The 17,185-nt window shown below is 45.9% G+C and overlaps 1 protein-coding gene across 4 annotated transcripts in view; it reads right to left on the bottom strand.

Moving 5' to 3' along the window:
* Positions 1-17,185, bottom strand: part of LOC307031987 (transcription factor COE1-like) — a 55,161-nt gene that overhangs the window by 16,433 nt on the left and 21,543 nt on the right. For all 4 annotated transcript variants that reach the window (XM_079669639.1, XM_079669637.1, XM_079669638.1 and 1 more), the window contains exons 7-10: positions 7,398-7,479; positions 6,732-6,873; positions 4,356-4,486; positions 2,566-2,692 (exon numbers count right to left, since the gene is read on the bottom strand). In XM_079669639.1, the coding sequence (XP_079525765.1) occupies positions 2,566-2,692; positions 4,356-4,486; positions 6,732-6,873; positions 7,398-7,479 (482 nt within the window). The remainder of the gene's footprint in view (positions 1-2,565; positions 2,693-4,355; positions 4,487-6,731; positions 6,874-7,397; positions 7,480-17,185) is intronic.

The following is a 17,185-nucleotide window of genomic DNA, read 5'->3' as shown; positions in this document are numbered from 1 at the left end:
CACATATTATAACTCTATATAGCGTTGCGTAAAGAAAAGAGAGAGCACCTCTGATGAATGTCACTAAGACAGCAATCCAGTATGAGGTGATACACAACCAAACATGGAAAGGCATTTGTACAGGGGAGACTGGGGAGAAGGGGGGGTGGGCAATGACCTGATAATGAGAGATAGAAAGAGGGAGAAAGAGAGGGAGATTAGGGAGAGCTCTCAGCCCCAGAGGTGGGTAAGGCAGAGGGCAGGGAGAGGAACAGAAGGGGGATAAGGGGATACAAAGACAGAGGGAAGAGCAAGAAAAAAAAAACATTCTTATATTCTTATCAGTGGAGAGCTTAATTGCCTTTGATGAGTCTAATTGGAGCTTTCTGAAGTCTAATGGCAGAGGAGTCCTCAGAGACGGCAGAGGACATATTACTGTAATAGCTTCTCTCCGAACCTCCTCTGCACCAAAAGTCCCTCGCTTGTCTCCTCCGTCCCTAACTGAGGCTGAAATGTTTCCATTCAGCGCCGGCCAGTTGTGGAGTATCAATGATCCGGCAGAGAGAGGAGGGTGGAGGGTGGAGGGTGGAGGGGGGGTAAACGTATAGATGTGTGTGTGTATGTTTGCAAAGTAGCGGTAGCAGCATTATTGGGTATGTGTTGACTTAATTAGGTCTGTGAGCAGCTCGCTTTCCTCTCCTCAGCTGAAGTTGATTAGCAATGCCAGCTGTCCCCAATGTAATTCGCCGAGCGCACGTGTGTGTGTGATCGTGCGTGCACATGTAATATACGAGTGTATGCACGTCCGCCAGTGTTGATGTGTGTGCACGCTAGCTGCCAGCTGCCACGCGGTGCTGCCAATCCTCCATGATTAGTACCCACTGGCAACTGGGCTCAAACTGGTGCCAAACAGACCCAGGAGGGCAACATGGCCCATGGTAATCCTCCATCCCTCTCTCCCATCCTTCTCCTCTCCTCCCTTTCTCACCCACCTCTCTCCACACTCTCATCAATTGCATTTGTTATGCTCCAAAGGCTCAGCTCATCCTCTCATTCCAGACACCAAATGTGAGCAGGTTTTTTCCTGCTAGATGAACGCGAAATCCTAAAAAAAGGGGGAAGATAAAGGAGCAGTGGGAGAGATACAAATACCTGCTGAGGGTGCAGAGCGGGGTCTGAAGTGAAGTGTGTGAAGAGTAGAAGTGGGATCTATGCCTCGACACGGTTGACTGTGTCACCGTGAAGGTGCCAGCAGCTTGGCAAGCATGCAGCACGGTGTGTGTATCTGTGTGTGTGTGTGTGTGTGTGTGTGTGTGTGTGTTTGGCTTCCACTGGATGACCTCTTGCTACCCCTCACCTGTTGAGATTTTTCTATCCGTGGGAGCCAAAAGGCAGCGAGATAGAGAGCGCAGAGAGAGGGGGGATGAATTCATCCAAAGAAGCAAGTTTCGAATAAGTGAATGTGACAAGGGGAAAGAGAGGAGGGCTGGGAAGAGATAGGGCGTTTATGCATACGGTTCCCACATGTCTGGCACATTAAAAGGCTGTGCACACACATCTCCACACGCCGATGTACACACAGCTCTGCGAGTTTGGCAGAGAGAGGGCTGTTGGACAGCTCTGGCATGGCAAAGGCGGCCTACCCATCTGCCCTCTGTCTTAGTAATGCAGTTACTTGTCAACGTGCATGTGTGTGCTTGAAATACATTCACACGTACATACAAACAAACACAGGCGGCCTTCCTCGCAGCCTTTCCTCGTAAGTACACAGAGTCATAATTATGACGCATTGGACATGGATTCTGTCCATGCCCAGTAATTAGGACACACACAAGATGCAGAGAAAATGCATGGCGGCGATGTGACGCACACGCTCGCTCTCAATTGTGATTTTGTCAAATGTTGGCAATTCCAGCCGGGGGTTTACAGCCTAAGTCTATCAGTGGTTGAGATTACAGACAGATTTATGTGATTCACAACGTCCCCGGGGACCTGTGGCCTCGCATTGGTTAATCACCGCTTCGCATTCACTCTTTCTGCCGCTCTTTTCACCGCGTGGCTATAACTCTGCACCGATACACGCTCTGATGTAACACTCGGGGTTTGCGTGCCTCTGCGCTCGCTGTCAAAAATCACACTCTCCTCCTGGATCGCGCCTTCGACAGGGTTAAATCTCAATAATCCCTCTAATCAAAAGGTTAAACCTTCTCCTGACCTTCGCCTGCTTCATAAAAAGAGGGCAAACACTTTTCCTCCTCTGATCAGTAAAGGCTTTTGCAGTGAATTATTGAGTCGTGTTATTCAATTTTAAGTTGCTTAACATGCACATTTTTCTCCAGAAACGGTGTGAAGAAATTGACGGCTCGTGAGCTGCACCAGGTTACTTTCAGCAGATATTGCAAATATGCAGTCAAAACAATAAAAAAGTTATTTATGTGATTATAGCTGTTATTCACATCTAAAAGGCAGGTGGAAATAAGAGCATCAAGGAGAAAATTGTTGTAAAAAAAACAGCAGTTTGGAAGTTTGGGCTACATTATCTCTGTTAATGAGTGTCATTAGTAAGTGTTAGTAAGTGCGTAGTACCTGTGTAGATGAAGCGCCCAGGTGTGCCTTTGCAGAACTGTTTGGATTTGTAGGACAGCGTGACCTCCACCACCCCGGGGATGTGTCTGGGTGGAGTTTGCACACGGATGGCATGGGGGGTGATCAGCTACGGAGAGGCAGAGAGGGCAGAAAGATTAATGCAATGAAATTTAATATCCAAACATGTGCTCGGGGGAGCGTTCTGGGCCTGCCTCAGACCTTCCCTTTGCAGCTTTTGACTCTCTTTTCTTTGTATAATCAGCCTGAAAATGATGTGTTAGCGCTAAAGCCCTCAGGTGGCCTCGTAGCCTGAGGCAATGTCACTGTGAGGTTTCGGATCGTTATCAGTGCTGACATGGACTGTGTGAGAGGGGTTCAAAAGCAGTTATCTGTGTATGAATAAAACACACCTTCCTGTGCATACATCTATTACGTGGTATAAGTAAACATATAATATGCTCGTCTCTGCTGCCCCTTTCTCTGTGTCTGTCAGCTGAGGCTGTCGAGCTGCCGTTAGCCACATTAAAGCGCCATTGTGTCGTAAACAGGCTCACTTAGTGCGGCTGACGTGCCCATGTATGTCTGTGTGTGTGTGTGTGTGTGTGTGTGTGTGTGTGTGTGTGTGTGTGTGTGTGTGTGTGTGTGTGTGTGTATGTCTGTGTGTTTGTGTGTATGTCTGTGTGTGTGCTGAAAGGTCTTTGAAGGAAAACGGTATTAAGACAAAACACAAATGAGACCTCACTGAGTGCTCGTTTTCTGCACGCTATAGTCAACTAGCACTCAAAGCTAGCAGCGCTCAAAAGCTATCAATGCCTGTGCCAGCAGCTATAGTGTATGTGCGTGTGTGTATGTGTGTGTTGTTATAACTATCCCTTTCATTGCTCACTTAGCTATGCTTTCATTCCACCATTGTCTGGCCCCATTCACCTCTTAGCGAGATAATATAGGAGCTTTTTATAGAATTATTCCTTTACTAAAGAGAAAGCTGTTTAGCTGCGCCGCTCGCTGACCTTCAATTTCACACATACACTACATTTACATTTTAGTCATGTGGCAGATGCTCCTTACAAAGAGATTCATACAGTACGGTGTGCACATATTCCAAGAAGGTAGATGCTAACATAATAAAAGACAGGAAGTGAGATGAGAAGGGATATGACTAAAATAATAACTGGTACAGAGAGAAATGAGAAAGCAGGCTGTTAGGACTGTTGAATATTTTTGATATGGGTTTACAGTAGAGAAGCAATTAGTGATCATTGCCATTATTAATTCAGTCATTTGACCTCAAATGGATGCAATTTACACGGATGTGAAACTCAGAAATGAGGAACATTTTCACATTTGAGAAGCTAAAGCCAACTACCGGTAATGTCATTTTATTTGAAATTACTTTAATATTCTGTTCATTAAGAATTCATTGATTAAGTCCTAGTTTACCACGGTTGTTCCCAACGTGGTTTCAATAATACCCCCTTTGGATACCAAGATACTGTAGGAGAAGATCATTAAAGTGTTAGGAAAGGATATCTTTTTTTTACACACCATCTGTATACATGTTTGGACTTTTTTCATTTGTTTCTACCTATTATACCCATAAAAGGCATTCACATCAAACATAAAAGGTGTGCCTTCAACTTATGCCTGTGAGATGTGGGCTGCAAACAGGCCTATGTTTTAGGTTGGCCCCAAGCTAAAGAGATTGGGAACAGTTGGCTTTTGAAGTAGGAAAACCAATATTTGGTGGTCAAATAAAATATGAAACACACACCGTTGACCAGATGACTAACCTCGCTCCAGACCAGCATTGTTCCGAAGATGACCTGCAGCCCGTCGAAGAAGTTGTCCCCGATGATGATGACGGTAGCGCCCCCTGTGGTCCAGCCTTCACTGGGGCTGATGGCTTTGATGCTTGGGGTCGCTGCAAGAGTCACAGACAACATAGATTAGATGGTAACCGACCTAATGACAGCCCATAAAGGTCTTTGCTATTGCCATAATGTATGCTCGCCTCCTCTTCTCCATCTCTCTCTCACACACACATCACCTCTCTCCTCTCTCCCAGGGGTCAGGGTGTGAGCGAGGAATACTAATCAGAGTGATTATACGCACCCCGTTATTAAACATCACCCCTGCCCTGTGTGCAAGGGCTGCTGCGGTGCGCTTGTTTTATGACACGTGGCAAAGCGTGCGGGCGTGTAAATGTCAGGTGTGCTGAGTGTCTGATCAAAGGCCACGCGAGCGGGGAGCGGAGCAGAGCCAACAGTCGGTCTGCCCTGTGAATACGCCGCCTTCATTAACCAAACACTTCGCCCTCGCTCAGCTGTCTGTTTTTATATATCCGTGCGGCTACTGTATCTCAGCGCCTGTGGCCGCAGAGCACGTGACTGGACGGGGTCATTTCAGCTCTGGCTCGGATATTCGTAATGCATTTTGTAAGCTTTCAATGTTTTCTCTCAAAACATATTATTTATCGGGTACATGGAATGACAACAATAAACCGTATTTCCAATAACTGGTATTCCATGTGCTTTTTGGCCTTATCTGTTGGTATTATGGACTTGGAGATTACTGGATGTGATTGAAGAAAAGAACAGCATTGGGAAAATACATGTTTATACAAGCTAAATCTCCTCTCCTTAACAGAAATGCAGCTTGTCAGACATGCTGTAATTCTGTAAAGCGGCATAATCCACTTTAGACTAGGCTGACTTTTTCCCCCCTGCAGCCTAGCATTTGCTCTTTGCCCGACTCCCTGTTCTGTTGATCCCCCTCAACAAGCTGGAATGATATTTAGCCCCTCGATACGCCTGCAGAGATCAACGTTCACCAAGCAGCAATCTGTGGCCGTAATCATGGCCTAAGATGCCTCCTTTTCACAGCCGCTGATATTATGTGTGCTCCATGTGCATGTGTGTTTGTGTGTGTGTGGATTAACCAGATGGTGGAACGTGAATCCACGTGATAGGATTATACTTTGGGGTGTTCCTCGGTGCCATCTGTTCAACTTTATGCCCCGCTCATCTATTACCGCCTGAAATGGGCCCCCAAAGTTATGTATCCGAGCACACAACCTCGAAACACACTAGAGAAAGAAATAAAGCCTTTCTCCGGATCGTTTAATCTTTTCTTTATAGTATAATGCACTTTTACCCTTTCCTCTCATTGTTCCTACCTCTACCCCCTCTGTGTTTTTTTTTCACTCCTCTTGTTCCTACTTCACACAGCTGATGTCAGGAGAGTAAAAAGTCAGAGGAGGAAATTCTCAAACAAATCTCTCTGACACAGGGGACATCTGTTAGAATACTGTGAGTGCTCTCCTCTCTGTGTAAGATCCATGGCTCGCTGACGTCTCCAATATGTCTGTTAACTTTTCAAATCGTCTGTCATAGGGACAAGTGGTCCCCCTTTACCTCTGGAGAATGGTCATTAGAAAGACTTAAACATAACATTCAATCTTAATGCAATCTACTGTCGGCCATCATGTAAATCCCTTCTTAGTTTTTTGTCATTATCATCCCTGAGGTTGACTTTCCTCAAAAAAAAAAAAAAATGTTTCTCTTATTCAATGTCTGGGAAATCGAAATGAGAAAATAACTGGATTAGGGACTTGGGAATCAGTGCGGGCTCCTAAATCATGTGCACATGTCATTATGAAGTATTAAAGGTTTGGGTCTGACTGTGCATGCGGGGGTGTGTATGTGTGTGCATGGGCTTTTTTGAAAACCTGAGGGATGGGGAGCGATGGAGGGCTGGAGGATAAAAGCAGGTCTCCGAGGAAATAAAGCCAGTGTTGGCTTTAAGCAGAACAGACCTCATAAGACACATAGTGCTTATGCGAGGCAGAGTAGAAGGCCCAGAGGCAGAGACCTGGGGGGAGCAAGCCACAAGGGAGAGACGAGAGACTCACTAGCTACCACTCTCTCTTAGCCCGAGCAAGAAACTCTACAAGGGAGGAAAGTGAGAATCCGGGAGGAAGCAGGAGAGAGATAAGAAAGCAGGTTTGAGAGGGATAGAGCGCAGACAGAAGAGGGGTTGAGTGCAGAGCCAGACGAGGGGGAAGGGGTGAGGGAGGGAGGGGAGTTGAACAAAAAGAGAGAGAAAGTAAGGAAGACAAAGAAAAGCTTGGTGAGAGGGCCTGGGTGTTTTGCTGCTGCTGTTAATACCGTGTTCCAGGTAGGACTGAGTCCCTTCCGAGGGGTCCAGTTTTCGGGCCCGGCGTCCGTGTTTGGAGTTGTTGTGCACAAACATGTTGTCGGACACGGCCAGGACGTGACCCTCCACGCTCACCGTAGTCGACACAACCACCTGGGAAATGAAAAGATTGAAGGAAATATTAAAACTACGTTAAACTCCTCAGTTTTGACACTGATTTAGCGAACATAGACACATAGACAGGAGAAGTGTTCCTGGCCACTTGGTGAATGTAGTCCTTATACTTCTGTTTTTGGCTCTTTAGCTGTGAAATACTTCAATATGTTTGTCCACCAGCTTTGGCTGTTTAGTGCTGGTCAGGTAGCGTACAGTGAGCTTTAAATGACTGTGAGAGCTTTAAGAGTAAAGCAAAATAATAAAGTTGCGTGCCAGTAAATACAAAAAACAGGATGGTGTTAATTTTTTATGAGAATTCTATTTGTCATATTGTAATGTTGCTGCTCTCTGGATTCCTCCCTCGGAAATCCAAGAGTGCATTTATGTGAGAGACCCTGCTAATGCTTGAGCTGGGAGGTTATGCTTTTGCCATGTTGGATTGTTTTCCAAAAAACATGTGAAAGACAGTGGTGTGTACCTGTGCATCAAATACTGTATGCACATATGCAGTTGAGTCTCACCTGAAAACGCCTCATATCCCGAGGGTTCCCTGCATTCTTCAGGCAGTTCTGGTTACACTTCAGGAAGAACTTGAGGAAGAACCTGCATATGTCAAGAAAAAGAGAGAAACAAATGTGTTAGTGAAAGAGAAGCTGTCTGTCACTGGAAGTACAGTATGAGCTACTTCAATAAAACACAAGGTACAAATAAAACTAATAAACCAGCAGTGGCAGACGCGGCTCATACACTGTCCCACCGTCATCCATCATTTGTTTATGAGAAAAAGGGTGTTTGCAATGTAAAAACAGCTCAGGGATATTGAGTAAGATGCTACCTTGTATATCCATCTCCGTGCTGCTCGCCATAAACTCACCGGGGCAGACGCAGCCCCAGAACACACCCCCCCCCCCCCCCCCCCCCCCCAGCTGAGGAGGTTATGCTGTAGCTACTATGCAGCATAGTGTTGCCATTCCTGCCTCTCTCAATCTCAGTGTGAGGGACCAAATCAACACAACTGCCATGCATTATTAATAGGCTGAGATGGCAAGTATGGCTACCCACATCAATACTTAATGAGGGAGGGAGGGGGGAGGGAGGGTCGGAGGAGTTAAAGGGGGGAGGGGGGGGTGGGCGGGGGAACCGGAGGCCTGAAAAGCAGAAAAAAGGGGACGGCTGACAATTTTTATTCCCCAGCCCCACCCCGAGGCTTAAAGCCTGACAACTTCTTCTTTCACTGAAGAGTATGTCTAACTCTCCCTTCTGCACTGTCTGTCTCTCTGAGAAGAAAAAAAACGATATCAAATGAACCGCGAATATAAACAGCGCCGTGTACAAATAAACAAGAACCCTCAAAAGGGGGAAAATAAAACTACAACATTTCCCGGTCCCCTCCTCCTTCTCCTCGCTTTGAGGTAGCTCAAAGAAGTGCTGACAGCTGAAACTGCTTACAATACAGATCTCCAGCAGCCAGAGAGAGAATCACTCCTTTGCTCAGCTTTTCTTTCATATGTCTTATTTTCTAGCCTCTGTTCATTTGTTATGGCTAAGATTCTGCACTGGGCAGCGCGTTTGGAGCCAACTGCCTTAGATATAATCATGCACGAGCAAACGCATCACACACACACACACACACACACACACACACACACACACACACACACACACACACACACACACACACACACACACACACACACACACACACACACACACACACACACACACACACACACACACACGCACACACACGCACACACACACACACACACACACACACACAGAGAAAAGACATGTCAAGAGAAACACAGTAAGCAGCAGCGTGCCTTGGACAATTGCTTCATCGAGAACAGGGAAGAACAAAAAAAGTGGAAAAACAAGAGAGCAGAGAAGATAAATGGACAGACCAGATTTCTGTCTCATTTCAAGGGCCAGCCCACTGCTGTGCACATTACAAGTATATGATGTAACACAAGAACTCGTGCATTTATCCCTGACAACTTTTAAATGCATGACAGCTGGTTAGTGGTAGACTCTCTTCTTCAAGTGAGGAAGAGAAAGCCTCTTATGATGTGAATAACAAACTGTCTTTCTCTGCCGCGCTCTTTTTTTTCTTCTTTGTTTGTGTTCTGATTTATGATCTCTCTGGCGCAAGAGGCTAAATCTGAATGAGAGAAAGGAGAGAGGGAAAAAGAGGGAGTGAAGTAGAAAGCGAGAAGAGAAAGAAATGATAGAAAGATAGACGGACGGACGAGGTGGAGAGTACGTGAAATCCGAAAGGAGAGACAGACCACCCTCCTGTATATTTTAGAAGCTGTAGGCCAATTCCTCAATAATTCATGAAGCACAGAGATGGAGGCTTTTTTTTCCACAGCGGCTGTTGGACCCCACAGGCTGAGGGTCTCCCAACTTTCTTATCTCCTCGAGGTCAGAGAGCAGCCTCACAGACAGCTGTGGACCACATCCACTTGTCCAACATACTCCACCTAACTCACCGCGCGCCTCCTGTTTTATTCATTGACTCCGCTCTCTTCCCCAACTGTCCTCCTCTGAGGTATTCACGATGGACGGATGATGGATAAGTGGCTAGAGAAAAGTCGGGGTCACCATAGTCAGAGGTGACAAAATCAGGGGGTTAAATATTAGAGTTTGGGTTGGAGAGGAGGCGGTGGAGGAAAAGGGGAAAGTGAGACTCTACCGAGATATCGAGTGCGAAAAAGTCAGCATGCCTCATTCGCTTAGCCATATGTCAGAGTGTCTCCTCGACCTCCTGCACGCGTGAATCATCTGATTCATTATTTACACGACTTAAGGTGTCAGCTGCACGGAAAACATTACAAAACTGCAGCATGTTGATTCCTCTGTGCTCTATCATCTTCCCTGGAATCACCGCTTCACACATTTACATGGATCAACAGAGTGTGGGTGTATGGGGAGGGGGGGTGGATGAAGAGCAGTGCGTGTTGATATGCAATAGCAAAGAGATTACCATAAGGATTTATGGATAATCTGATTGACAGCTGACCAGTAAATATGGACAGATATCTGAGGATAGTCTGTAATTCCCTCGTTTGCTCAGCTCAGCTCTCTATTATTATGTTTTCCTCGCTTTTTAATCAATGAAAAAGGTGATTTTAAGGAATGTTGCTCTGTTAGTCATGTTGTCTTTAAAATCCCTTTTTCAGACGGACCCCCATAACGTTATCCAATAAATTCCTCTTTAACGACACCACCCGCTATTCCAAATGAGTTCATTTAAACAGATTTTTAAAGTTAAAGGGGACCTATCATGCAAAATGCACTTTTGTACGTCTTTTATACATGAATATGTGTCCCAGGTGTGTCAGGGAACCCACCAAGTGTCAGAAAACACAAACCTCTCTCTTTTCTTCCATACCCAAATCTCTAAAAACGGGTCTGCAACGGATCTGATACAGACTGATACAGATTTGAAATGGTTCTGACGTCAGAAACAAGGAGCTCCGCCTATATGGGCAACTCTTCACCTATCAGGGGAATGAGAGGTTGCGTGGCATGGTAACAGCATTGCAGGGGGGCGTGGTCAGCTGCAGCTCATTTGCCACTGAATCAGCCCTTGTGAAGACAGGGCTGGAATAGAGCAAATAGAGAGAAATGAGGCATGGCTAAAATGCATGATCGGTTTGGTATTTTGAAAAGAAAATGTCACAGACATGTTTTATATAGGTATGGCCCTACAATATATTATTCAAATATAGCATGATACTGTAGGTCCACTTTAAAACACCCAATACTTACCTAAAGTGTGACTTTGTGGAGATGTGGACAAAGCTTTGGAACAGCACATTAATATCTACTGAGATTAAATGATTAATGATCTACTTCAATTGTATCTTATCTTAAAGCAAAAAGTTTTGGTAGGTCTATGGAAAATGTTGTCTTCTGCATAGGTTGTTTTGATTATTGCCCCTCTACCTTGTTTGTTTTTGAGACTCTTGCTGGTTTCAAGCTGTTTTACTGTGCAGGCTCCACAGCTACGAATATTACCACAGCAAATTGCAGCGCGGGCTCGGATTAAATGAAATAAAACCATTTCACTCTCACGTAATTACCCCCAAATCCAGGAATGGCTGTGGAAGTGAATTTGTGTAAATAACTGCTTGGCCTCTTGAAGCCTCGTGGCGTACATTTGTAGCAGGGGAAAAAAACAACGAATAAACAAATACAGCCGGTCGCCGTAGTAATTTAATGATCTCACACTTTCATCATATCATAACGGGCATTATTTGTCACATTGGAGCAATTAAACACAAAATCACCCTCTGCATAAAAAACAAAACAAGGAAAGCAATTATAACACAACTTTTAAGTAATCCCTGTAGCATCTAAATATTATTACTGTGGAGATAAAGATTGTCTAAGCGATTAGCTAACTGCAAGGAAGCCTCCGAGGGACAATTCTGTTATATTTTCTAATAATTTTCCTACATTAGCAACAAATGAGGTAAAGAGTTGTTTTCCTTGTCAATTTCAACACAGATAACTTCTGAACTGTGCGCTTTTATCTTCCCAAGTACTTCTAGTTTATTCATCTGTTCAGCCTTTTGTTACACGTTGTGCTGTATATCTTTCTGCCTCATTTCTTTATCCTTGCCCCGCCTCTCTGTTGTTTTGTTCTGATGTCGATGCACTGTAAAAATGGCTGTGGGTGATGCCATAACTCAGCCCTCTCCCTTTCCCTCCATCCATCTCTGCCTCACAGATCATCTCCAGAAGAAAAGCACTGTGTCTGCCTCCTAATATGCTTCATGAGGTGTGTAATTCAGTGTGCTCCGGAGGGGAGCCATTTGTCTCGGGGGTTAACTAAGTGACACAACAGCACTTCCCCACGCCTGTTACCACCGTGGGACATGTTGAACTAATCTAGGCAGGTATAGGAATGGAAGACCCCCGCACAACGGCAATTAAACATCACCATTTGTTCAGGAAATCCAACCTGATGAAGTCAGAGCCAAGTTCAAATTAAGTGTAAATATTTGTAGGCAAATATAATGTTATAGCGGAAGAGAAATAAGTGAGAAATAGGCGACTAAAATTAAAGTGAAGTCTGGCGCTCTCAGAGAACCAAATATCTTCCTCAAGTCCTGTTTTGTGTATTTTCTTTACCTCCCCTTGTGTGTTTCACTTCTCTTTCTTTTCTCTGCAACTCTTTCCTTCGCTCTTTCCGCTATGCATCACTGCCACTTCAGCCAAGAGCCTGAATGGCTTGTTTTCGTGGTGACCTGTCTCCCTTCCTGCAGTATATGTTTAAGCGTGGAGGCACGCACACACATACACACACTAATTTAGGGAGATTTATGAGGGGGGCCTTGCACCAGGAGCCATGCAGGCTGACCCCAGGGGTGTAGAGGGGCACTGGGTGGGGGAGGGGGCCTGGCTCCACAGGGGGGGACATTAATAATCCAGAACCAGGTCTGTCTCTGGGCCTGGCCCTGAGCCTCTGACACCAGGCTGTAACCGGCTGCAGTGGCCCAGTTTACTCGTAGACACATCCAGTTCAACATGCCGTTCTAATATCAGACACAGAGACAAAGATTGACTAAAAAACACGAAACATAAAAGAAAAACATGCCAAAACACATATTGAACACACAGCAATGTGTACGTGTACACACACACACACACACACACACACACACACACACACACACACACACACACACACACACACACACACACACACACACACACACACACACACACACACACACACACACACACACACACACACACACACACACACACACACACACACACACACACACACACACACACACACACACACACACACACACACACACACACACACACACACACACACACACACACACACACACACACTTCGCCTCCATTCCTTTGGAGTGCTACTCCTCAAAGTAGCAGCGAGCACCTCTATATTGCCCTCATGTCTATCTTAAGTGTCATGATTTATTCAAATAGAACATCTCACAGCGCTGAAAAATTCATTTCCAGCTCGCTTCGTGCATCGCCCCATCCTCCTCTACGTCTCTATCTGCTCATGTCATGTCAGCTGAATTTGCTCCGTTGTTAAATATTTCTTAGAACAAATGGACCCTGGAGGAGGGAGACGATGGGTCATGGAGGATCGGCGCTGTGCCTTTGCCGCTGAGGGACAGTGCCACTTGGGAGGGATCGCTCCTCGCTTCCCCCGGAGCCAGAGCTCCAGTCCCAGCTTGGGGACAGAAGTCCCAGAGACACTTAACCGATTGTGTTTCATCCATTTCATCCGAAAAAGGATCATTCAAAATTCAACTGAGAAATGGTGCGGGGAGCATTGAAAGACAGGCAATGAGATCTCTGCTGCTCGGAGGAATGTGGGAGAAACGAGTGCTGGGGTTGAACAACTTGTAGCCTGATAACATCGCTACCTGTGGCCTGGCTTTACACCAGAGCACCTGGGGGGGGGGGAACACAACTAAATAAACATCTCTGCATGCGTGTGTGTATCAAGGCCATGATAAATAAGAGGCTGTCTGGGTGATGGACAAGCTTGGCAGGCGGTGCTGATTGAAACACTTCCTCTGTCGGGGCCTGGCCCATTAATCTGATGGAGACAGAGACAAAGAGAGTGAGAGAGGGGGAGAAAAGCTCCAGGCCCCCAGACCATGAGAGTAATGAAGGTCCTGGTCCCTCTCACCTCAGCGCTGTCCTGCCATGCTGGGACACTCTGCTACCCTGTCCAGCCCGAGCCCTGCCCTCGTGGGACTGACCGGTGAATAATGGCCCTGTCATCAGCCCGGGTAGACGCCGCCACACAGCCGAAGGGTGTGTGTGACCGGGTGTGTGTGACCATGTGTGTGTGTGACCACGTGCTTATGCCTCCGCCTGCATGCCTCCCTGCGCAGTCATTTAGCCTAACTGTTCTCCTCTCCACCTTAGTTGAAGACTGATGTATTCATATTGAATAGTGTTGATTTAAGCACATGTTAAATTTAATGCATAATGCATCGACTATATATAGCTTGATAAAGAGCATTGTGTCAACCCGGGACCAGCACCATACATTGTGGGGATGAATGTCCTGCTTGCGATAGTTCTTTCTTTTTGTTCCATTTAAGCACCATATTAAATCATAACTATGACTGTGACTGTGCACAGGCTCAAGGTTATGTTTCTAAATGCAGCAGGATCAGAAATCAGAAACTTAATTAGTGTGCCGTGTATGTTCCCGGGTGAAAAGTTGTCCCCTCCGATGGGTCTTGAGGGAGGAATGTGGAGCCAGAGAGTGGGAGAGACCGAGAAAAGGCAAGGACAGAGAGAGTGTGTGTGACGGAGGGAGATTGATACTGAACAGAGATGTGTGATTTTGCTGGTGTGAGCGAGTGTATGTGTGTGTGTGGACATGTGCACATGTGTGTTTTGGCCTCAGTGTTTATCAAACATATTACAGCTCCTTCTAGATTCCTCACCTGCACACCCCAAGCCTGCTACATATGGCCCACCAATCACAAAATAAGGAATCATGCATATATTAGCATAGCTAATGGCCTACCCTCTCCATTTAATATGCAAATTTCCTGAAACATTACTGAATGCCGTCTGTTCTAAATGAATAAATTTGAATCGCAATTAGAATAATCCTTTATAATTAATGAAAACTGTCAATTTTGGTTCATAAGTAATTTGATTAAAGTGGTGATGGGACACTTATGAAGTTCATCGGGCTGCGATGGGTGCGAACACACACTCACACGCATGCATGCAAACACACACGTTGCATGACAACCAACAGCAGGTCCAGGGCTGCAATATTGATGAAGATGATTAATAAACTTATGAAAGTGGTTGTCACACATGCCAGATCTTCCTTCTTTTTTTTTTTTTTTTAACCCAACACAACTTGTTTCCACTCATTTACCGCCGTGGCGAAACAACAGATCAATCACGCCTTTCTGCCACCTGACAGAGAGGGAAAAGTGAGGGAGTGATTGAAAAGGTTCCCTGGCCTCGTGGTGCTGTGTCAGTGGCCTGTCTGTCCGGCGGGAGACACTGATGGACTGTCGAGGCGTAGAGACACACACACACACACACAGTCATTACAGGGGGTTGAAACGTTTCCGTGCTGTTCCTCACAGGGGGGACGAGCACTGCTACTGTTTTATCCGCGTATAATAACACATTATGAGGAGCATATAGTTGATAAAGAGTGCGGTCAGTCTGTAACCAACCTCCCGTTCTTCACCATTATCTCTCTCATGCTGTGCTATGCTGCCACTGAAGCGTATAATGGCGTCACTTAAATGAGGGTCACTCAACTGTGGGAAATTTTTACGAAAATGTGTGCTGCATGTGTATCTCTGTACGGTATTTATATGCTGGTGCTTGCGCATCAACAGGAACATGAGTGTGTGTACGTGAGTGTGTTTGCATGGCTTCAGCCCAATAATAATGGTCCAGATAGTGTGAGCCTCGCAGACTAATTAGCCATATCACTGAGAAAATAGCAGCCTGCTAATTAATGGGTATTATGGCATTTCAGAAGTCACTGCTCTAATTGGGAGGGAACTGAGCCTCGCATTTCCATACTGCAGTAATACCCGCTTTATCCGCCCGTCTATCTCTCTGTCTGTCTGCCCACTTGGCATGCTTGCTTTTAAAACACAATCCTCTACATGCATGCGGGGGAAATAATTATCCTGCTCACATTTTCAGGATGTATACATACATAGCCCATTTTTTCCACATAAAAGGGAACTACTTTATCCACAAAGGGGGGAACAATCACTGCACAAAACATTTTAGTAACCTCCGACCCATTATGTTATATATTTATTCTGATTAAATATCTTTTTATTGCTTTTAGAGAGTAAAACGCCTCATGCCAAGTGAATCGGTGAGTAATATAATCCGTCTGAATAATTCTCTGCATCATTTTGTATGTGTGTGTCTCTCTCCGATGCACATACATATCCCCTATAGATTCCTCTTAACCCTATCAGACGGTGGGACAATCAAAATAGATTTGCATTCAAATGCCACATGCTCGGTATCAAATATCAAATCAAGCCCGAGTCAGTCAGACAGACAGACCTCCTCCCTGCTTCCTCCACTTCCCCTCCTTCCTCCACCCAGGGTCCCAGGGACTCCCATTCTCCCCCGGACGAGCTCTATCGAGTGACAGGCTGTGGCCAGAGCTTGATTGACAGCCTGTTGATGCTTCTCTTTCCAGAACACACACACACACACACACACACACACACACACACACACACACACACACACACACACACACACACACACACACACACACACACACACACACACACACACACACACACACACACACACACACACACACACACACACACACACACACACACACACACAACCCTCTCCTTCAACACACACACACATTTGCCTCCACCACCTCCCCATGCTCTTGCACTGGCCTGGGTGTCTGTGATAGCCCCTGGGCTAGTGCCCCGCAGGCTGCACAGCACTATACATACAAATCACAGTGTGTCAGCCTTGTGAATGGGCCGATTTTGACTTTGTCCTTGTAAAGCCAGCCCCCCCCCCCCCCCCCCTTGAAGCAGGCTGGATCTGTATCCTGCCTCCTTTTTTTGTTTTGTACTTTCCCTCTCAATCTTATATGCACATAGAGGCAGATAAATGATGAAACTTACACAAAGGGACAAGTAGTCGGAGTGTGCACATACATACACACAAACGCACAGAGAAACTAGTAGGAAAAAATGTCAGATTTAAATGCAGTGCTAATGGGCAGCACCTCACAGGAGCGGGTATAAATACATCAACAACAACACACACATAGACGGTACACACACACCCTAACGGCCAAGTCCCGAGGCCTAATCTCACACACTCAGCTAGTACACCTGGTTAATGTTAAGAGGGCAGTTATAGTCAATTACATTCCCATATAACGCATAAACCTCCACCCCGCCTGTGCCGGGAGAGTAATTGAAAACAGGCGCAGAACGCACTGGGGTCCAGACAAAAAGTCAACTTCCCACCCCTGACTTTCCCATTCACTACATGTGCCGTCTTCCCATTCCATATTGTGGAGTCCTGGGGGCAAATGTATGGGGGAAGAAGGGGCGGGCTGCCATTTGGATATAAGGCAGAGAAAGAGCAGGAGGATATGGAGTCATATGAGGTACTGGAGAGGAAGACAAAAGGAATGGGGAGGTGGTGAAGGCTTTGCCTCCCAGGTGAGGTCCAGTTAGGGTCGGGGTGCGAGGGGTGTCGGACTGGTGCTGCTCCATGTGGGTGGGGTGGGGGAGTTGAG

This window comes from Notothenia rossii (assembly GCF_949606895.1).
Source record: "Notothenia rossii genome assembly, chromosome: 3".
Lineage (NCBI taxonomy): Eukaryota > Metazoa > Chordata > Actinopteri > Perciformes > Nototheniidae > Notothenia > Notothenia rossii.
Note: the sequence above shows the minus strand (reverse complement) of the source record. Positions and strands in the feature narration are given on the sequence as shown.